The 23,019-nt window shown below is 43.8% G+C and overlaps 1 protein-coding gene across 2 annotated transcripts in view; it reads right to left on the bottom strand.

Annotated features, from left to right (window-relative positions):
- The window catches only part of VLDLR (very low density lipoprotein receptor), a 34,278-nt gene extending 13,894 nt beyond the window's left edge, over positions 1–20,384 (bottom strand). For both annotated transcript variants that reach the window (XM_066257167.1, XM_066257168.1), the window contains exons 1-4: positions 20,097–20,384; positions 8,393–8,512; positions 2,660–2,782; positions 1,176–1,298 (exon numbers count right to left, since the gene is read on the bottom strand). In XM_066257167.1, coding sequence (XP_066113264.1) covers positions 1,176–1,298; positions 2,660–2,782; positions 8,393–8,512; positions 20,097–20,178 — 448 coding nt within the window. In that variant the 5' untranslated portion in view covers positions 20,179–20,384. The remainder of the gene's footprint in view (positions 1–1,175; positions 1,299–2,659; positions 2,783–8,392; positions 8,513–20,096) is intronic.
- Between the last annotated feature and the right edge of the window lie 2,635 nt (positions 20,385–23,019).

Below are 23,019 nucleotides of genomic sequence, written 5' to 3'. Positions count from 1 at the left end.
TTAATAAAAAAAAAAAAAAAAAAGAATGACAGGTCTTAAATACTTCAAAGTTTTAGAAAGGCATTTCAAGGGCTGGAATTGCAATCTAGCACCCAGGAATGCTAATAATGATAAGCTAGTCAGAGTCAAAGTTAAACCAGTTTGTACTTTGATTCCAAATCCAGTCAAATGAATTAAGGTTACAATTTTTTGGTAATTAGGGTAGAGACCACGACTCTCTTGGGAAGCAAAGTCTAGAGTTAAGAGGGAAATACAGGCAGCTCCAGGGCTTACCAATAAATAAAGCTCAATTCTGGAATTAAACACCAAAACTCATTGGACTAGGTGCAGTGGTATTGACCTCGGAAGGTAATTTGTATAGACAAGTCTTGTTTCAACTGCAAGTACCCTCAGCTCACATGTACATGACTGCATCACAAGGACTGTGCTCCAGGGGAGTGTAGTTCTAGAGGCCCTATAAAAAGGGCGGTAGCTTGAAAGAACATTCAACACAATGTTTGTTCAACCTAGAGATTTTCCCAGAGCCTCACCTTTAACGTGTAGCATTTATTGCCCAAGAACAGAAGCATAAAAGGGTAGGAAACAGAGCAGGCTTTTACAGTAGAAACTGTGACAGAGGTACCACTAGTTGGATAGAGTATTTTGGCAACATCAGCTACACTATGTTAATGAACACTTCAGTGTCAGTTTAACTTCTGAAAGGGTTAAAATAGAATCTGGTTGGGGGGGGGGCTAAAAGATGCTTGTACAATACTGAAGTAATTTATTTCAAAAGGAAGCTCCAATTTAAACCTAGGCATGTGTTTGCTGACCCTACTCCCCTTCTGGTGTTGGGCCAAAGTGAGGAAGGCCCAGAAACTGCTGTTGTACCAGAGACAGATGCATACATATTTGGTGCTTCACCGAGCTGCTTCTACATGTAAGTGCCTTGACTGACTTCCCTTTTCATGTATATTTCTCTAGAAGAAACACCCAAGTAAGCAATGGTCAGTCACAATGGAAACATCCTTCAGACTTTTAGAGTAGGTATGATGGACAAGTGGTTGAGCAGATAATGAGGTCACTGAAAAGCAAGTTGACTAACTGCTTCTTTGCGCCTAAATTAGCTTCCCCTGCCCACCCTTCTTGGAGCAAAAGGGTCTTTGGGATAAGCCACTCAACACTGATCTTCTTACCACAGTTTTCTTCATCTTCTCCACTGTCACAATCATTTTCACCATCACATCTCCAGGACACTGGGATACACTGAGTAGAATGGGCGCCACAGCTGATTTCATTTATGCGGCACGTTCTCATATCTGTTGATGATATACAGTCTCAAAAGAGCCTCCAGATGCATCAGTGTAAAGTCACTGCTCCTGTGCTGCTTGGCAGTGTACACCTGCAACTCAGTGGCCTGGCACACGGGAAATTCAACATACTAGTTGAAACCCAGGTAGATCATTTGCCGACTCCACTGCTTAGAAGTTATGCCAACCTATGCTGCCTGGTAGTACACCTGAGAGCCTTGATCTTGTTACTCCTTCAAAGTTCCGTGGCATGCCCAGTTCTGGCTTTTGTTCTACTTGGCATAGTTTGCTTTATTGGCTGATCTGCTCCTTGACCATTATTTATCTGTTAGGTATCAAATGGCACACCCAGATATCTAATCCCAACTTCACTAAAGGCCAGGTGGTCTAAAACCCATGAAGTCTTCTTTCTAGAGTCCTTTTCAGGCCTCATTTACAACCTCCATCAGATTTACATTTTGTCAAGTAGGGGCATCCCCTACATTTTGACTTTACTGGGTTATCCTCTACTAACACTTTGGGCTGAATCATTATGGAACCTGTCTTTGTCTGTGGTAGCTCACCTGCCTTGACCAACATTCTCATTACTCCACTTACTTCCTGTCTAGAAAATTGGTAGCACACATTTATTTTCCTTTCTGCTTGATTTTTTTGGTAACCATTTTTCCAGACTGAAACTTTGTTCATTAGTTCTCCAGTTTTAGTGCTTCGACAGGTCTCTACTGCCTGAAAATGAACTCTGATACTTTCTTCATGTTAGCATTCAAATCATCCCAAATCATTTTCCTCTACCATCTCATAGACTTTCCCCTGAATATTGGCCTAAGAACACAAATATACATTTGAACAACTATGAAATTTATTTTAAAACAAGCTATAAGCTTCCTACTTTAATAGTTTGTTCAAAATCACTCTATCATCCTATATCTAATTACCTCTTCAGTAATAGATTTTTTTTTTCATAACATGAGAAGCTGTGCATCTATAAGCTTGTACTTGGCCTACAAGGACCTCAGATCTTGACATAGCTTCCAGGGCCGAGTACCATCTGCTCAGATTCAACTTATCAAACATTTGAAAACTGTGCACCTAGTCAAGGAGTTCTTAATGAAATCTACTGGCTTCAGTCTTGAATATCCAATAGTAAAGCTACCCAAGAGAACGTCAGTCTTGTTAAACTAGGGAGGTCATTCTTAAAAGGACACTGATCAACTGTTAATGACTTGACTGACTGTGGATTCAATTGGCCTACACTTTACAAAGTCAAAGGAAAACTAATAACAAGTATTGAATTAACAATACTTAGAACTATGAGACATAGAACAGCTTAGAAAAGTTCAAAGTTCAAGTACAAAGCAAGTCACACTCACGGCACTGTTCTGGGCTTTCATCAGAACCATCTTCACAGTCGGGATCCCCATCACACTGCCATCGGCTGGGGACACATTGGCCATTGTTGCACACAAAGTCAGACTCAGCACATGTCTTCTTCACTATGGAAGTTCATTTGCAGGGTTAAAGTTGAAGTCACTTACCCAAGAGCTCTATATTCCCAATGGGGTAAAAGTGCATTTTGATATGTTTTATTTGCAAAATAAACCTGAGTCAATAATTAGCACCAAACTGCCAATATTCAGGAGAACCTTACAGAAGTCCCCATGCTCCCCAGAAGAGAAAGGCACTTATCTGAGAGAGTTAGAGGATACTGAAGTCAAGGTAAGACAAACATTTTCCATTATCTTACAACCCAGGGATTCCTTCCAATTCTTTTTTTTTTTTCAAGTGTGTATATGCATATGTGTGGAGAGATAGACAGATTCCTGCATGCTCAGACCAGGATTCACCCGACAACTGCCATCTGGGGCCAATGCTTGAATAAACAGAGCTATCCTCAGCTCCTGAGGCTGTCAGACCAATTGACCAGCTGAGCCACTGGCTGTGAGAGAGGAAGAGAGAGAAGAGGGAGAGGGAGGGAAAGAGAAGCAGACAATCACTTCTCCTGTGTGGCCTGACTGGGGATTGAACCTGGGGCGTCTGCATGCCAGGCTCACACTCTATCCACTGAACCAACAAGCCAAGGCCCCTTCCAATTCTTGTCTGGTTTATGATGTTGATATAGGTAATAGTTTCATTCTCTTCATGCATTCCTTCCAAATTATTCAAGTCCATCAGTTTAACAGCCAAGCATTCCATCCTGTGACTGGATCATAGTATAATTGATGAAGCCCCAGTACTGAATACTGTCACCCCTACAGGTCAGCTGAAGCAGAGGAACCCATCCAGTAAATAATAGAGAAAGCTTGAATCCAAGTATAGGAGAGGTCATGTTTAGAATCTAGGGTGGGCTAACATCAACCAGCTCAAAGTGACTGAAGCTGCTATGGAAGCTGTCAATATCCATATCTAACTACTTGAGTTAAGACAGCCTGCAGGTATCAATTCTGCTACTAATTCTTACCAGGGCAGGTCTTTTCTCCTATAATTAGGGTGACCATGCAATTTGTTGACCAAGTTGGAACAATCTCAGTAGAAAGAGGACACTGTTAATTATATCAGGAAGATAAGCATAAACCAGGAAGGTCCAAAGTAAACCAAGCAGCTTGGTCACCCTACCCATAAGGAAGTCAGAGGGTAAGAAGTGTCTTAAAAAGTAGCCCCAGGGGATAATCTAGATTCATATTTCTCAGACTATATTCTTCCTTACCCATGTGCCTATACCTTCTATCTGAATTGCTAGTTTAAATTTATTTATCTCTAATAAATATTCTGTAAGGGTAAGTCAACTGAAAGCTGACAAGTTTTTGTAACTTTGAAAGGAACCACTTCCAGTCAGGGGTTTAAACTAGGTATATCTCTCAGAGTTCAGAGTGTCCTAAATGAGAGGGATACTCTGGTTAGAGTCAATTTCTAGAACTCAAGGTAAGGAATTATGATGACTCCAAAATGATTATTTATCTCCTTATTTATCTTCTTGAATTGTATAACCAAGGAAACAAGAAAGGTCATGTTAGCTCCAGATTCACACCTGTTTCTAAAATCACTGAAATACTGAAACCCCAGTGTTAACATTTAAGCAACATCCAAGGTCCTTATTCTCCTGAGCATGTGTGTTTATGGGAGTGGGGAGGGGTGCAGGGGTGGACTGCAGAGCCAGTTGCAAAAGGGAGTAGTGAATGTTTGGTTGTAAAGACTTTTACATGACTTTTACCACATGACTTTAAGAAACATAAAATAGCCTGACCAGGCAGTGGTGCAGTGGATAGAGAGTCAGAATGAGACACAGGAGGACCCAAGTTCAAAACCCTGAGGTCGCTGGCTTGGGGGTGGGCTCATCCAACTTGAGTGAGGGGTCGCTGGCTTGAGTGTGGGACCATAGACATGACCCCATGGTCACTGGCTTGAGCCCAAAGGTCACTGGCTTGAAGCCTGAGGTTACTGGCTTGAGCCCAAGGTCACTGGCTTGAACAAGGGGTCACTCACTCTGCTGTAGCTGCCCAGTCAAGGCCCATATGAGAAAGCAATCAATGAACAACTAATGAAGAATTGATGCTTGTCTTCTCTTTCCCTTCCTGTCTGTTTGTTCCTGTCTGTCCCTCTCTCTGACTTTCTCTCTGTCTCTGTCAAAAAAAAAAAAGGAAAGGAAAGGAAGGAAAGAAGGAAGGAAGGAAGGAAGGAAGGAAGGAAGGAAGGAAGGAAGGAAGGAAGGAAGGAAGGAAAGAAGAAGTATAAAATATTATAGGAAATATTGGGCTGAACTACAAAGTGTTTGAGCAAAGGATAAATAGAGACAGATGAGCAAAAGACAAATAGGAACAGACAAACTGCTAGAGTTTATCTTTCCTCATTCTGCACATAGACTTGGAGGGTAACTTGAGATGGAAATTTAGATGTGCTGTAGGGGAAGACAGCCATCAGTTACATGCTTAGGGTATTTAAGTCACTGATTAATTAGCTCATCCTAACCCAAAATAATGAGTTACTGGGACCAATAGGAACACATGGCTCATGGAAACCAAGCTGAAGTTGACTAAATATACTAATTCACATGGTTAAAGAAAGAGCCCTGCTGAAACTATAACCGAGTTTAGTATCAAGAGTGTGGACAGGAAAAATAGGAAGTGATTTTATAAATATTAAGTAATTGTGTAGATTTTCCCATCAGAACATCTCAAAATAAGATAAGATGAGAGCTTCCCTGAGCGACGCTCCCACTTCCTGCTCTACTTTCATACCTGGGATGTAGGGACAAATTCTGGCCAAGAAATATTTAATTTTTCACACCTTGTATGATCTTGATTGTATCAACATCTTTCTCATCTCTTCCAAACCCTCCTGCTATGTGCCAGAAGTTATTTATGCAAAGACTATTTTAGGAAAAGTCAATGATAAACCCTAAGATAACCCAGGTTAGTTTCTACTAGAAATAGACTCTAATCACTGTCTCCCCCCATTTCCAATATCAGAGGTTAAAGTTGAGTGGCCCTCCTGTTTAGGGCACTCTCTACTGAGAGTTGCACCTAGTTTAAACCCCTAACTTGACTCATCCCTTTCAAGTTTTCAGCAAATTGTCAGCTTTCAGCTGACTTGCCATTACTGAGTTAGTCAGATGGTAAGAGACTTCCCAAACATGAAGGGAACAATTACTTTCTAACAGAAAAAAAGGGTTTTTTGGCCCTGGCCAGTTGGCTCAGTGATAGAGTGTTGGCCTGGTGTTCAGGAGTCCTGGGTTTGATTCCCAGCCAGGGCACACAGGAGAAGCGCCCATCTGCTTCTCCACCCCTTCCCCTCTCCTTCCTCTCTGTCTCTCTCTTCCCCTCCCACAGCCAAGGCTCCATTGGAGCAAAGTTGGCCCGGGCGCTGAGGATGGCTCCATGGCCTCTGCCTCAGGCGCTAGAATGGCTCTGGCTGCGACAGAGCAACGCCCCAAGATGGGCAGAGCATCGCTCCCCTGGTGGGCATGCTGGGTGGATCCTGGTGGAGCACATGTGGGAGTCTGTCTGACTGCCTCCCCGTTTCCAACTTCAGAAAAAAAAAGAAAACAAAAAAAAGGTGGGTTTTTTTTGCCAAACCAGTAAGTCTAAACTAGAGGAGGAACTGTTATTTACAGCAAGAGAACAGTTGACAAGAGTGAGGTTCTACTAATGGGATACTGTATTTAGTGAGGGAATTTTATTACCTAGATAATCCAGAAATAGCATGGAACTTAATGTCTTATAGAGTAGATGAAAAATCTTAATATTAGAATACAAATGATGGAAAAGTGTTGTACAGGAGAACCACTGTATTTCTCCATGTATAGGACACACCCCTTTTCAAAAAAATTTGTGGTTTAAAAACTGGGTGGGTCTTACACAGTGGTCATGGCATTTCAAATGCCATTGGTAGAATTGAGGACGAGGCAATATATGAAGACAGTGATTCTTCACCAGACACAGATGAGGACAAGCTAATGGGTGGGGGTTTTGACAGTGATGAGGAGTTGTATAAATTTTATGATGAATAAAACTTGAGTTCAATAACTTTCTATAATACATTTTTTAAATTTGGGGCCCAATAATTAATGTGCATCTTATACACGGGAGCATCTTACACATGGGGAAATACAGTATTTTTGGTCTTGACACTGGAGAGGAGTTTCTTCCCCAAGACTGTAGAATGAATTTCTTATACTTCCAAAAGAGCTACCAATCCACAGATTGGCATGAAAACATCACAGTATTGCTCTGAGATCTCAAGCTTAGGACAGTCAGCCACAATGTCTGCAATATAACATTTTAGTAATGATGCATGAAGATGTAGGTAATGTAACAAGATGGCAATTGATGAAATCTACATTAAGCTATTTTTTCTTCTGTATTTCTAGTTTGTATAGTGGACATCTATATATAACTTCTTTTTTTATATATTTTTCCAAAGTGAGAAGTGGGCAGGGGAGGGGGACAGGCAGACAGACTCCTGCATGTGCCCGTTGGGGATCCACCGGCATGCCCACTAGGGGGCAATGCTGGGTCACTCTGGGGCATTGCTCCGCTGCAGTCGGAGCCATTCTAGCGCCTGAGGTGGAGGCTATGGAGCCATTCTCACACCTGGGCCAACTTTACTCCAATGGAGCCTTGGCTGTGGGAAGGGAAGAGAGAGACAGAGAGGAAGGAGAGGGGGAGGGGTGGAGAAGCAGATGGGCGCTTCTCCTGTGTGCCCTGGCCGGGAATCGAACCCGGAACTTCCACACACCGGGCCGACGCTCTACCGCTGAGCCAACCAGGCAGGGCCTCTATATAACATCTTTTAAAAGGCAAATGACAATGTTATTACTGGCATTCACACACAACATTGTTTCAGGATTTTTACAATATAGAACAGAGGGGTCATAAAGCAAACTTCAGCATGTATTCATGTTACCTACATGAGAACCTACAGTTCTCAGCTGTTCTGCCTTGACATGAGGTTACACAGACTGCATAAACAGACAAACACAAATGGTCTTCTGACAGATGCTGATCATTGAGTACGATGGTATATCCCCATTGTTTTGGGAGTGATGTCTTTCATCCTGTCTAATGCTTTAGAATTATTATCTATTGTAGGCAGAGAATGAAAAAAAATTCTTATCTGATCTTTGATCGGTGCTGGCTTGTGGTTTCTGTGCCAAGAGTTAATTAATCTCCTGAAACTTCAGGGGAAATTTATTGTTTGCGGCTTTCTTTTTTTGTGGGGATAAGATCCATTTGACAATTTGAAAAAGAAAGTCTGTTCTAAGCAATCTTCTGTTGCTCTCCACTTCTGGTCTTCCCCTCCCTTCTCCTAGCTTCCCATACCAAATGTTTGCCTGAACTAAGATAAACCAGGTCCTGTCATTTGATAGGCACTCCACTTTATCTTCAGCATTCCGTACTCAAGTTGATAACCCCGTGTCAAACATTCAATTATATCCCTCTAGACCAGGCAGGATAGAATCTTTGCATTTGGTTCAAAGGAAGTCTTAGAAGCAGATTCCATTTTCAGGAACTTGAATATCTTTGTAGAAACTAAGATGACATTACTTTTCAATAACATGCATAAGTCCTACTGAGGTGGCAAATGGGACTGTCAGATTTGTCACTTACCACAGTTCTTTTCATCACTGCCGTCAGCGCAGTCTTCGTCCCCATCACATTTCCACAACAGTGTGATACAGCGGCCATTTGTGCACTGGAATTGGGAAGATTCACATTTGGCTTTTCTTCCTAAAATCAGGAGGGGACACTTAGCTACACCTGGTATACAAGGGTGGTAAGTTAGATAAGATAGTTACCCAAAACTTATGGAGAAGGATCCTCTGAGAAGGACAGCTGCAGACTCAGCAGCCTAACACATTCTCGGGCACAGCGTTAGATGAGTCTTGGGGCAGTGACTGACAGTGATCGAGTTCTTAGCTGGGCACACACAGTCTAGATAAGACTAGATTTCCCAGCCTCTCTTGCAGCAAAAAATAACTATAGGAATAAATTCTGACTAATTCAGTATAAGCAGGATTGATATATAAAACCTCTAGAAAATATGCTTAAAGGTACAGGGGACCCATTTTCCTTCCCTTTATTCCCTTCTGGTTACTGAAAACTGGGCAGGGTGGCTGGAATAGTGATGTTGGGCTAATGCAGCTAGAACAAGATAGAAGGAACCTAGATTTCCTAGGGAACGGGGCATTTTCATCCACCTCAGGACTCATTTCTCTCATTTGATGCTCCTATTACAAGCAAAAGTGAAGGATATTTAGAAGGGACAGCAGGGAGAAGGGAGACATAGAGTTTTAATACCATAGTTTTTCATCTTAAAACTTGAGGTCTGATTACAAAAAGACATGTTTACAAAACAGCTCCAAGACAAGATAAAAAGCATCCGGAAGGTACAGTTAAGAGACAAATGGAGATCATTTTTAATTTAGTGATGAGAGAAAAGCAAAGTAAGGTAGAGTCACAGAGTTGGATTCCATTTCTCTGAACTTCTCTTTTCCTATGCTCAATGTATGGATATTTAAATCACACAATGATATGAACTAATTTGTGTAAGAAAGTCACTTAGTTTTTCTGCTTGGCCCAAGACAGCTAACATCCAGGTGTTTCCTCTCAGTAACAGCTCTGTCCTTCTGGAGGATGTGATTTCTTTGAGAAAAAAGGCAAAGATCCGGCTGCTTAATGTAAATATACTGCAAATACTCAAGAAACCCAATGCAGCCATATAGTTCATGCAGATTACTTAGGGAGGCCTTCCAAGCAGAGGACCCTCTGATTTCCTGCCACCTTTCAGCATTTGCAGCTGTGACATGATGCCATAAGAACAGATGCCACAGTGACAAGCACATACTGGAACTCTTGTGTTATGTACACAATACTCTAGTTGGTGTCCCTAGCATCAGCTTCTCCCTACTCTCTGGGAGGATTCTATGCTTTGTGACAAATTCCCAGTGAGATTAAAATTTGGTCCAAGACAAGTTAAATATATGGGTGTGGTTATTTTCTGAGGTACTATATGTATTCATTTAAAACCTATATGTATCACTCTTCCCCCAAGAGTCTAGTTAAGCTAGGACCCAGGTATAAAGCAGTATGATTTGATTGTATCTCCTACATACATTTTATACTATTTGTTCATTCTACTAATATTTTATTGGATATAAGATACTAGAGATTTAGAAGGGAAAACAGGGGAGGGTAGAGGTTGCTGTCAAGAAGCATCACCTGCTAGTTTTTATGCTGCTAAGCCAAATGTGGAGCACCTAAGCTGCCTCTTGACTTCCCCCATCATCAGTCTAGTCTTGAGATATTTTCAATATGCTCAGTGATGGGCGCTCATTCCAGGGACCATGGGCTATATAGTTCTGTAGCTCCACTATGCTTGAAGGCTGTGGGAGTGATACAAATATACTTTGACTACTTTATTTGAAAAGTAGAGGCCTTGGCCAGTTGGCTCAGTGGTAGAGCGTCGGCCTGGCATGCAGGAGTCCCAGGTTTGATTCCTGGCCAGGGCACACAGGAGAAGCACCCATCTGCTTCTCCACCCCTCCCCTTTTCCTTCCTCTCTGTCTCTCTCTTCCTCTCCCACAGCCAAGGCTCCATTGGAGCAAAGTTGGCCTGGGCGCTGAGGATGGCTCTGTGGCCTCTGCCTCAGGTGCTAGAATGGCTCTTGTTGCAACAGAGCGACGCTTCAGATGGGCAGAGCACAGTCCCCTGGTGGGTATGCTGGGTGGATCCCGATTGGGCACATGCAGGAGTCTGTCTGACTGCCTCCCCATTTCCAACTTCAGAAAAATACAAAAAAAAAAAAAAAAAAAAGAAAAGTAGAAAAAGAACAATTTATAGTCTGAGTACACAGATATAAATATACTTAGAACAGTCAGGTTATAGTTAGGATACAGTGCAGACTGAAAGGCTCCAAATTTGTTAAAGGTTTTAGATACCAAAGGTCATTCAGTCAAAATAGAACAAAAACATTGATGTTGATATTTACACTGTCAAAAAGATAACCATATAATCAGACTGGGACAGGAACTTAAAAGTAGGTTTCAAATGATGGTGTTCAAACTTCAGGGTTAGGTACATGGAAGATTTCCTTAAAAATGATTAACTTGGAAGCTACATATTTTATTGACACTGAAACTATCCTGGCATTAAATACGGATGCATAATATCCCAAGGCTGATATTTAGTCCAATATCCTTTTAATGAGGTCTCTGAATGTAGTTGTAACATATAAGCTATCAACGATAACAAATGCTATTAAAATTCCCACATTGCTGCTTCAAGTGTCAATACTGAGCAGGCTTAGGGCAGACATACGCATTTACTTAGTGTTTATTCCAATAGCCTAAGAAGAAAAGGAGTTTAATTTCTACCTTTTCTTATCTGAGATGTTTCCACGTCACCCAAGCTTCTACCTGATTGTGGTTATGCTGTGATTTTCCATGACACACACGTGACGCTCCATTAAGAAGGAGGAACAACTGGGATTAGGAGTATATAGTATGATCCTAAATGTCCCTGCTTGTTTAAAACAAGGAGCGAGGTGGAGTGAGGTGGGTAAGGCTAGCGGACTTTCTAAAGACCCTTTGGAGAGTGAGGTCATTTCTCTTTGTTTCCTTAGTACTTTGTTTCCAGAGATGAAATCCAAGGACGAGACCTCAGCCATCTGACTGCAACACTGTGAGGGTTTTCTGCCCAAGTTTCACAAAGATGCTATCTTTTACCCCTCTGGTGTTCACTTGCAAATGCTGCTGGACAGAGTTCGAGGAGAACTGAAAGCACCACAGGAGTTAAGAAGTGTCTGGTTTCCAAAGCTTTGGGGATTACAGGCTTGTAGTCTATTTCCATCCGCGACAGTTAAGTCTCAAGTTCAGTATTATACTTTCATAAAGGAAACAGGCTGAGCTCAAAATCATCTACACCCGAGGTGCTTTTAATTCATAGGCTCAGCTAAAGCCAATGATGCCTCAAAAAAAAAAAATGACCTGTAGAGGAACTAGGCACTCTACAGTTGTATCAGAAACACAGTTTATTCTTGTATTAAGTACTGTATTATTTCTATACGAATAACTATAAACCTACTTTTGCCCTACCCTGTATATTCCACAGTCTATCCTGCTCTGAAAGGTGAAAGGTAGGAGTAAATGTGATTTTTAGTGGGTCCCCTAGGGTTGCATAGAAATGCCTGAGGGCCAAAGGGGTAGTTCAGGTGGGGGGAGGGGAAGGCATGAGAATGGGAACCTGGGTGTCCCACCTGTTTGAAGCAGGATGGCATTCTTTTGACTTGGAACTATATGTACCGATTAGAAAAGGCTCTTATTGCTTTAATAAATGAAACTGTTGGACTAGCTCTCGTTTTCCTTCTAGCTCTGACACGTAGAATGAATAGCTTTGGGTTCAGAGGGTAGAATGTCACTTGTACCTAGTCACAGCATGTGGGTATTTAAATTTGTAATAAATGAATGCCCAGAAATGTTGAAGGATTGCTTGCTTATACTGCCACTTACACAGATGGAATCAGACTATGCAAACTTACTAAAAGGTACCCACGTCTCAGGAGCTTTGCTTACCTAAATAGTTAACGTTGCTACCCAAATATGTTGGCAGGTCACTGGCTCCAAGAAACTCAGGGTTTTTAATGCAAATAAAAGTCAGCCTGCCATTGTCTAATTGCCCCTGTAAGAGTTACATGGAAGAACAATAGGTAAGCTTCAGTAAAAACTACGTAGACCTTACAATAAATACCAAGCCCCCACAGAAGGCTACAAATTTCCCTGTAGAGCTCTGAGAGGCATCTTTGCAGGAGTGTCCAATAGGAATGCTGAGAACATGGAGATGTTTCTGAGTTTCAGGCTCAGACCTGAACTTCAGGCTGCTCAGAGGGGCTCATGCTGCCTCATTCACTGCTGAGACGAGCAGGGCCGAGTATTCAAATGTCCCTCACCCTCCTCTCAGCCTGAGCATGCAGGTGTTATTATCTGCTGGAATTTCCTCAGTCCGTTTGTTTTGGCACTTCTGGGGCTGCCAAGGGCGTTTATTTTTAGTAGGACTCACTACTGTTTGGCACTTTAATGTCAATCTTTCTATTCATAGGCAAAAACTTGTTTGTAGACAAGCAGATATCCTAGTCAGTGAAGTGTTCCCATAGGGAAGGTTAGTAAGAGGAACTAAACGGGAGGACCCCCCAGATATCAAGCACAAAGCTTGTGTTCTAGCCTTCAAGTCAGCCTCTGACGCACAGGTGGGGGCCAACTAAAAACGGTTCAATACTTAGGTTAATCCTTTGATTCAATGAAATAGTGAATCTTACAATGAAATTGTCAAATAGGTTTTCTATTTACATCGGATTGAGATGATCTTAAGAATCATGGACAAATAACTTAATTTCTTTGATTTGTTAGCCTGACACCGCACCAAGACTTCAATCTCTATTAATTTACTTTTCAATCTCACATGGTTAGGGCTACTGCTCCCCTTTTATATATCAGAAAATCTTTCTGGAGAAGGAAAGTACAGTACTTGTCCAAGATCACTTTGAGAAGCACTAGAATTTGAACCTGGGCAGTCTGGCTCCAAATCCTGAGCATGCATACAAACTAGAGCACCTGACTCAGGAATACTTCCTTCTAGAATATTGTGTTGATTTATAATTTGGGCAGTAAAGTCAACATAAATTAAACCAGAATTAGGTAGTTTTTTATCTGTCCTAATGACATTAAATGAACACAGTTTTATTGTTGAGATAGAGGCCTTTTTCCTTTCCCTATTTTAATTAAAAAAAAATTCTGCCAGCAATTCCTCAGTATATTGGTGAAATCAGACCAAAGCTCTTCCTACCTGCCCCGATAGTCTCTGGAAGTTATTTGTTCTTGTGGGTGGTTCTCAAGCTCTCATTTGCATCAATATCCCCTGGAGGGCTTATAAAACATAATGCTGGGGCCCATGCCCCAGAGGTTCTGATCCAGTGGATCTAACATAAGGTCCTCACTTGCATTTGTAATGAATTCCCAGATAATGATGACCCTGCTGGTCCCTGGCCACACAATGAAACCACTTCAGGAAGGAGGAGGCTAGGATTCTACCTCCCATGTAGGTGACCATTATATTTTTAGGGTTGGGACATACAGTACTCACTGCTATAATCCCTCATGCCTCCCATTGGGTGGATATCAGTGATAAATGCCAGCCTTACAGCATACATTAGGGTGACAACCTGACAGGAAGCCTCTGTGCCAAGGGCATTTATATTTAGCTGGACTCTCTTCTGCTTGGCACCAACATGCACTGTAAAGCTGTTCTTCTCAAATCTGGTTTCCCCTCTTCTGTGTCCCATCTTTGACTGGCCCTGTCACTTACTATAAATCAGCAGTCCAAAAACGAGCCCAGACTTTTCTCCCTGACATTTTGCCATCAAGCCCTGGCCTGTCCAAGCCCTCGTCTCTCACTTGATCTAAATTTGTCTCCTGTTCATCTGCCCCTAGGCGGCCATGTTCTGTATCCAAATCAAGATGGTGATTCAAGTAACCTAGAATGGCCCGAAGTGCCAAGGGTGGTATCACTTCTAGGCTTCCCACTGGCTCTGGAATTGAGTCTAGTTCACTACCTATTTTTCCCAACTTTTCCCTAAGAATTACCCGCCATCTGCTCAGGCTACACCAAGAGGCCCCACTCACTTACTTCCCCAGGCCTGGCCCCTCACTGTCGCTTTGTCTTGATTTGCTCATGCTACTTATCCTGTTCACTTATCTACCAGAAGTGGGCTCAGATATAACCCCTTAAATGAGGCCCTTAATTCCTTTCTTGACCAGTTAGGTGTGGTCTGGCTGCTTTTCCATGGTCTCCTCCACTTGTCACACAGCTATCATGGACTGAGATGCTAATAACTACCTGTTTCCATCTCTACAGATCTCCGGAGATTCCCTAACGTGGGGCTAGAATTTACCTTTGTAATTTGGGACACGGTGTCTGGCATCTAAAGGTTGTTTCAGCACTAGTGAGTATTCATGAATGTGTTAGTTGATTTGTTAGTTCAGTAGGAAAGCTAGTCTGATCTATAAACTTTTCCCAAGCATTCTCTCTAGCTTTTCTGAACTTGAAATGAAGTGTGACCACTTTCACTAGCTAGAGTACATTGAAAGACTCTACGTTACAAAGGCCACTGTTCCCTATGCCTGTGAGGGTACTTCACCCTCATCTTTGTGATACTTTATCATTTAAAAGTGTACTTTTCCACACTTACGTATCATCATGAATGTGTCAGTGTGGGTATGTCGGCCTCCTTTTCACAAGAGGAGAGAGGTTTGACGCACAGAGAAAGTTAGCAGTGGCTGACTGATGGATGAAGTTAGAAATTTGATGCATGGGACCTGGACCTTCCAGCTGACATGTTTTAGTGCTCTTTGGTAATGTTGGCAGCAATCCACTATGCTTGAATCATATCACCTTTGCAAGACCATCTGCAGATCTAAAAGAGTCTCTGGCTTTGTTATATTAGAGTCTAAGTTCTTCAAGATTTGGGGGAAACTTTATAAGCTGTAACCCAGGCGGCACACTGGAACTCCAGCTGTGATCAGCCTCTTTTATAATTAAATCTAAGCACCGGCTCTGCTGATTCCTATCCAGTGCTTCTCTTCCCCGCTGTCTTTGGATCATTGATTTCCTGGGCTGACTTCCTCATTAGATTAAATGCCAGGAAGGGAGGGACCAACTATGTGGTCACAGTGTCCCCATGCCTGGTGTCACATGCCACATGATGGGTGCTCAGTAGATAGAAGTAAAGTGGGTTCAAGCAGATGTACAAAGAAGATAAGCACCAATCAACCACCTACTTAGTGAACCTACAGATCAGTTAACAACTCAGATCTTGGAAAGGCTTCTCAGGAAAACTAAAGATTAGAGGCAGTTTGGATACATGGCACCCTATTTACTCATAGTATTAGGGGGAATATTAAGGTATAACACATAAAAGAACTTTCAAATGTTGTATTTAAGGGAAGTATTAGAACACACAATATAACATGCAAAAGTGTTTTTTTTTTTTTGCCAACTTTTATCACCTTCCTTACTTGGCAGCTTGAAAGCCCCACTCCATCCCCACTGCCAACATCACCCCTAGATGCATAAAGGTCCCTATCCAGCAGGGCCAACCCGGATTACCCAAGTTGGTGGCAAATCAACCATTTTAGCCAGTGGCCCAGTCTTAAAGTTTCTACCCCCCAGGGTATCTCTTAAACACAAGGCCATGGGTACTCTGCCCACCCTCTACTCCACTTCCCATGTAGCATCTCTGAGATATGAGGTAGGCAGAAGATTGCTTAAGCAGACATGAAGCCTTTTTTAAAAAAGTAGAATCTGTATTTACTTTCCCAGCACCTAGAAGACAATCTCTTGCTTAATTTAGAGCCCAAAAGAGCCATCAGGCCCAAGATTTCCTAGGAAACTTCACGTGAAGGGAAAAGTGTACTCACTTCAAGGTATCACCTACCACATCATGTTGATAATGCAGTGCCCCTAGCAACTCTAACCAGGTGGTATTAACAATGTCTAGAATTTTTATTGCAAAGCAACAGAAGAGCTTAGCAAAGAGATACTGATTCAAATAGAAAAATGCAGAGTGAAACTGAGATGATCTTTACTTACAAAGCCAGATTCTCCTAGAGCTATGTCATAGTCTGCCTGAAGTCCTCTGAAAAGCTATCTTCAGATTTCTTATCTAAAAACAGTTTAGCTGGGCAATGACATTTTCCCTTAGCCACTTTAACTTTTAAAGTTAAACTACAGGTACGTTTAATCCACCACCTCTGCAGATGGTATCCTTGGACTCTTTTCCTTGAAAGTAGTACCCATTCTGTAACCTGAGTACTTTCCTGAGATCAACTTAAAGTAGAAGGAAACGTCCTAGGTAATCCTGAGGCGATTGACTAACCATCTGGAGAGCAGCTGTATTAGCCCACCCCAGAAGCTCTGCTGAGGCAGGTGCATTTATCACAAGCATCATCACAGACCTTATCATAGCCCTGCGAGGTACTTAATTTTTTACATGAAGCTTTATCAACATTCTGTGAGAAACAGAACATGGTCTAGATATTTAATGAGTTATCTATACATCTATGCTGTGTTCTGAGTCCTCAGGTCTTTAGATCAACACCTGAAGCCATTTCGCCGGGAGCTATCTGTTCCCTTGATCTTAAGGCCATGTTCTACTTTAGGAGTTCTTGTTATGTCTTATCAATTTGATATTCCTCCTGGAAGAGAGGGGTTTGTGACTACTTTTCATCTTTTCTAGAATTATAAAAACTACTCAAGGGAAATGAGGTTTATGGTTATCCAATTTTATAAAAGGCAGCCACACTTTAAACAGGCCTTCACTTCTTTTGAGCACGGAGGCTTCCATAATTCAAACATGCTGGTTAGTTGCACTATAGCCTTAACATTTGGCAGCTCTACTTGAACTTGGCCATTGCATGTACTTTAGGTAGCTGGGGTTTCAAGCAATAAAAACAAAGAATCACAATGACACAGGACAGGTGTATAGCTAAATGTCACATGAAGTGGCCAACAGGGCGACCTGAGGAACAAAGCTGCCCCGACTTCAAGAAGCTGTCAGTATCAATAAAGGCTTGCCTGATGACACTCCGTTACAGAGCCCGGCTCACATGCTAAGCCTTTGGCCTAAATAAGAATGACGACCAATGCCATACCTTCCCTCAGTGCAACAAGAGGAGCCAGGTTTATTTCCCCCTTGCTCTCCAGTCTCCTATCCCCCAGGTATGTTAGTACTGCCACTTCACCAGCACCCCCATCCCCCCACACACAACAAGGAAAATTCTGTGTACTCTTTTGCCAGTTTCTAGCCATATGAGAATAGTTCTCACAAAACCTCTGTTCTTCTAAGCGTTGGCCTTAACAAATATATGGTACCCCAGATCCTAATCTTGACTTCATAGGGAGGAGGAAAATGCCCTAGAACTACAGGGATTTTGCAATCAGTCTCACTACACTACTGAATTTTAACTTTTCGTATTAGCCTACTTTAAGTTTCTTGCCAGGGTCTTAGAGCACATTTTCTCTATCCTAGAGTATTTCAGACCTGCACCATGAGTGTATGTGTGTAAGTGTGCACGTGGGGCTGTGTGTGTGTGTGGGGGGGGTAAGTGAGGAAGACCAGGACCAGAAAGTCAGCCTACTTGCCCTGAGGCTTTGAATTTCAGACAGGAGCCAGTCTGGATTGGCTTGGGTCTGCCTCAGTGGACTCCAAATTCTCTCCAGTTCAGAAGGATATGCCTCCTTTCCTTTGAAGAATTTGAGTCTTGCATGGGCTTCTCTTTCCACTGTTCATGGAATTTCATATATTTCATAAGTGACTTAGGGGAGCAAAAGGGGATCCTCACTTACCTAATACAAGGTGAACATATGGCTTCCCCTAACTATTTTCAATAGTTTAGGTGCATTCCTAGCATTCTATAGGATAAAGTTAACCTCCAATGTAAAGTGATGTGTTGAATTAAGAGAATTACATACAGTAAAAAGAGCACGCAGTAAAAATAAATATTTTCACCTCTCTTCCTGGACAGATGTCAGTAAGGCTTAGTATATCTTAGTCTTTTGAAATGGTGTGAAAAGTATAATGCAAGTCATGGCACTATTCTGAAAAATCGTTTAATATGTTAGTGCTGCTCATCCATTAATGATTAATGTTGGAGTCTGAAAACTTGTCAGCAGAGCTGTCCCAGGCTCTCGGGTTTGTTACACATCGGGGGGCCATCTTCAGGACACTCTCGCCTTTCCGGGGAGTCCACGCAGGGAAAAGCATTTGAGAAAACAGCCAGTCAGAGCCTGTCTGGTCTTTCCCATTCACTTAAAGATAATACTTCTCATGCTACTTAATTGCGAGTCCGCGGAGCCATGTGACCAACCTAAACGTGACCCGGCGGCCAGCCAATCACAGAGGGCGGACAAGTCCGTCCCAGCTTCACACACTTGGGACAAACCGAACCAAAGGGCAGGGGGCATTAGGAGGCTTAAAACCAGCAAGTATTGACCGAGAGGCTGCTCGACCACATACTTTCAAGTTCGCTCTCACTTAGGAGACACGTGACTGCAGGCAGGCGGGCCTCCTAAGCCACCAGGCAAGTGGGAGCTAGGGACTCTGAAATGGGTACTTAAGACAGAGGCAGCCTTCTGTCCTTACTCCCTAGTGCTGGCGAACAAGCCCCTTGGTGTCATGCCAAGATCACTTCAGGAGCCCTCCAGGATTCTGATCCAGTTCCCATAGAGGGGCTTCCTGTCTCTTGCCCAGGGAAGTTGTACGCTTCCCAGTTGGGAGAGTGGTGGGGACAGAGCTCCCAGGCCCAGTGTGGCAGACCCTGGGGACTTGACACTAGTCAACGCCGCCCTCCCACCTAGCCACAGCCACACACCAGCTCTCGTGCTACTCCCTTTGATCTATTGTTTAAAATGAAGGCTAATTACAGTCACTAGATTAGGACGCAACTCCTTTAAAGGAAATCTCACTGGAACAAGGATCAGCAAACTAACCTGATTAAGTCTTTGTTCCACTCCCCTCCTCCGTTCAGCTACAGGGAATACCCACGAGGTTTACACGCGCGGCGGGAGGGGTGGAAAGGGGAGAGGGAAGAAACACTTAGAGAGGAGTCCTATTTCAAGCCTCACCAGTCCTCTAACCGGCACTCCAGAGATACAGACCGGTGCCGGGGGAGTCCCAGTCCGGGTGCTCAAGCTGTGCACTTCTCGCAGCTCCGTGTAGACTACCGGCTGCAGCCCAGCTAACGTGCGCCGGCCCACCCCAGAGAGGGACTCACAGCCCCCGGCCCGCACCCGGCGCCTGCGTCCAGGGAGACGCCCACCCTCACCTACTGCCTGCCACCACCCTCCATGTAGTCCGAGGAGTGCTACGGGGCTGTCGCCCAGGCCCTCTGCCTCCTTTCTAACACTCTGCCTCGTAGGGGAGACAGAACCATTGTTCAATAGCTCAGAAGCCCACATTTCCCAGCCCCTGCCATGCTGGGTGACAGACAAGGCAAAGCCTTGGCTCTGGGGAAGGAGTGTACGAGAATGGAGACTAGTCCAGGCAAGGCTTTAGGACGCCCCAAATCCCACTGTCCCTCAAGCCTGGCGCCCATAGCCTTGACGCTGACAGCTCAGAGGCGCCACCAGGGTGGGGAGGGAAAAAAGGCAAGAGCTGAGAGGCGCCTCCTAGGAGGGGGGTGGGCAAAAGAAAACCCGGGACTTGGGGACCCCAGGAGCCCCGGCTGGGTCCGAGCAGCCCTCGGAGGGGCGCGTTCTCACTTACCTCCTCCAGTGGCGTCAGCCTCTCCCGGTGCCCAGCACAGCGCGAGCAGCAGCCAGAACGCCCAGTGCGCGGACGTGCCCATGGTGCCCGCTTGGATGGTGTCGTAGCCACTGCCGTTCGCTTCGCACAAGTTACCAGCCTTTCGGAAAGAAGGAAGGAGGTGGGGGCAGGGAGAGAGGAGGGGGGAGGAGGAGAAAGGAGGAGGGAGGAGGGGAAGGAGTTAGAAGAGGAGAAAGGGAGCGGGGAAGTAGAGGACACCCCCTCTCCTACAACTTGCACAATCTCCTCTCCACCTGCTAGCCCACCCTCCCACCCACCCACCTCCCCAGGCTGCAGCAGCAGTGCAGGCCAGGCCTGCGGGCAGAAAATAATGCAGGCGCTGCAGAAGAGGGGAGGGCAGAGGAGAGGAGGGTATGGGAGAGGAGGGGAGGGAGAGAGAGTGGGTGGGAAGTCGAGAACCCAGGAGAAGACAGAAGAGAGAGAAGCCAGCAGCCGAGCACCCACACTGGCGGCTGCTGGAGCGCAGGGTGAGGAGCGAGGAGGGGTCAGGAGGGGGAGTGGTCAGCGGGATGGCCGGGCGGGGGAGCAGTGGCTTCAGCCCTCCTTTCTTATCTACGGGCTCTTCTTATAAGCTCCGGGCAGCCAGGTTCCTGAACTGGGGTGTGTGTGAGTGTGTGTGTATGAGTGTGAGTGTGAGCGTGCGGGCCCGAGTAGCCGTGGCGCTGGCTGCCACTGCCACCTTACTGCTCCCCGGGCCCAGCTGCTCCGCGCGTCCGCTGGAGGCTCACGGGGCCCGGAGCTGCTGCTGGTTGGCTCGCGTACAGAATTCACCTCCAATCCTCGGTGCCTGTCCTAATTTCCTGATCCAGGGAACCTGCCGCCGCAGCAGCTGTGCGCTCCCTACAGTCATTACTGTACCCTCCTGGCAGCCGCCAACAGTATGTGCAGCAGCAGTTAGCACTGATGCAACTATTGCTACTATTGCCATCGCCTTCCCATTAATGGGTCTTGCAGCTTCCAGGGGCAACAAGCATCTCTCTACCACCCTCTCCTGCGCCCCATAGAGAGGCTGGCACTTTGAGGCTGGTAGGTAGCATCTTCCTTTGGGCTCCTCTTTCCACGTGAAAGTGTAAAGAAGAGAGTCCAAACATTTGGGCTGCACTACTGTGGGTTTTGGGATGCCTGTCTCAATTGCACGCTGAGATGCCATTTTTGCTAAAAAATTAAATGCGTCTTTAATTTGAGTGTGTGAGAACGCGCGCGTTGTGGCTTGTCCTCTGTAATAGGACGGGGCTAAAATAATCCCGTCTCCGATGAGGAGGAGGGAAATTGGTAGCGCAGCTCTGCATTCTCTCATCAACGATTAGAGTTAATTGCTAATTGCACAAAATGATAGTTTGAGGGCATGTAATTAAAAGCTTAACCTTTTCTTGTTTGGGGGAGGGGAAACCCACAGGTTTACTTGAAATAGTTTGTAATGTTCAATTACATGGCTCAAGGGAAGAAAAAAGGGAGCAAAGGCATAACTTCTATAAAGAATTGATTCTTGTTTTGTGCCTGGTAGTACTGAGCCCATTGTTTTTTTGTGTACTTCAATTTTCTTACACACTTTTCTCTGCTGTGGTCTGTTAAGCATTTAAGGAGATGTGGTGGGCACACCGAGCTGTTTACCTTCTTAAATAAAGGATATATATATTAAAGTTGTTTTATTATGAATGCTCAAACTCTGCCAGTCTCAATAGGACCATGCTCTGGCACTATTCTATTGGTGATATGGGAAGTGGTGTGCACTACCTAGCTGTATTCTCCTTGTCTTAGTTCTCCTAGTCATTTTTTCAAGGCTAGTTATTGAGTGAGACTTTTATTAGGAACTTACTATGTCCAGAAGACAAAGAGGAGAGGAAAATTTCAGGAGGATATTGTTTGGCAGGACCAGAGGATATCCAGATTATGACTGATAAACTTGAAAGAACTTAACTGTATGTATTGGTGGAGCCTTGCACAGCAGATCATTTTGACTGCTATTTTGCCCACCCTATGATTACATGTTTGATACAGACCTACAGCAGCCACACACACATGTTGTATGTGAAACTGATTTGAAATTTGCATTATGCCATTTAGTGGTGAAGATGCATGCATGCAGGTGCTGTTTACTTCAGAGGCAATAAGGTGATGGTAAATCCTTAGATGCGTGATATCTCCGATATTCTTGTGGTTCTGAAAGACCATCTGATAATGAACTGTGTCACTTTACAGAAGAGAAAACATGAGAAAGGGGACAAGTGGCCTTAATATGAACAGACACACCATTAATAAACAGTCATTTGGCTTGTTTTTAATATTTTACGCAGAGATAAATGTACATTACAAGTTAAACATTGATATGGAATAGTAAGACTTATCTTTGACAAACATGTATTATACTTTCTATCTCTCCAAGGGATATAAATAAACTGTTGGTGAATTTAGCTGTAGCTCTATGTTAAATCCTGTAGCTTTTTTACTGAAGCAAAAGAAAGCATAACTTTTGGCTCCAACTCTGATTGGCTGTGTCACTTGTGAAAGGCATGGTGCCTACCTTTGTCCTGTTAACTGAAAACAAAATCTGACCATACACTATGAAAGTACTATGTAGCCTCAAGAATCAGCTCTTTGTAGAGCGTTGGGTTTTAGAAGAACAGATTCATAAGGAGGAATGCATTTGATTAATACAGAAAATAACTGAATGACCAAAAGAATTAATTTGTCATGAGTGGGGACTGAGGTGGTTGAACTAACTGGCCTTAGAGAGATTTGACACTGCTGGATTCAGAAACCTTCATGTAAATACATAGGCAATCTCATTCTTCCCACAATCCGCCATGCTCATTTATTGTTGGAGGAACACACATTGAGTATACCTGGGTGGCAGGCAGACACT

The sequence above is a fragment of the Saccopteryx bilineata genome, chromosome 2 (genome assembly GCF_036850765.1).
Source record: "Saccopteryx bilineata isolate mSacBil1 chromosome 2, mSacBil1_pri_phased_curated, whole genome shotgun sequence".
NCBI lineage: Eukaryota > Metazoa > Chordata > Mammalia > Chiroptera > Emballonuridae > Saccopteryx > Saccopteryx bilineata.
This window is presented reverse-complemented; position numbering and strand designations above follow the sequence as displayed.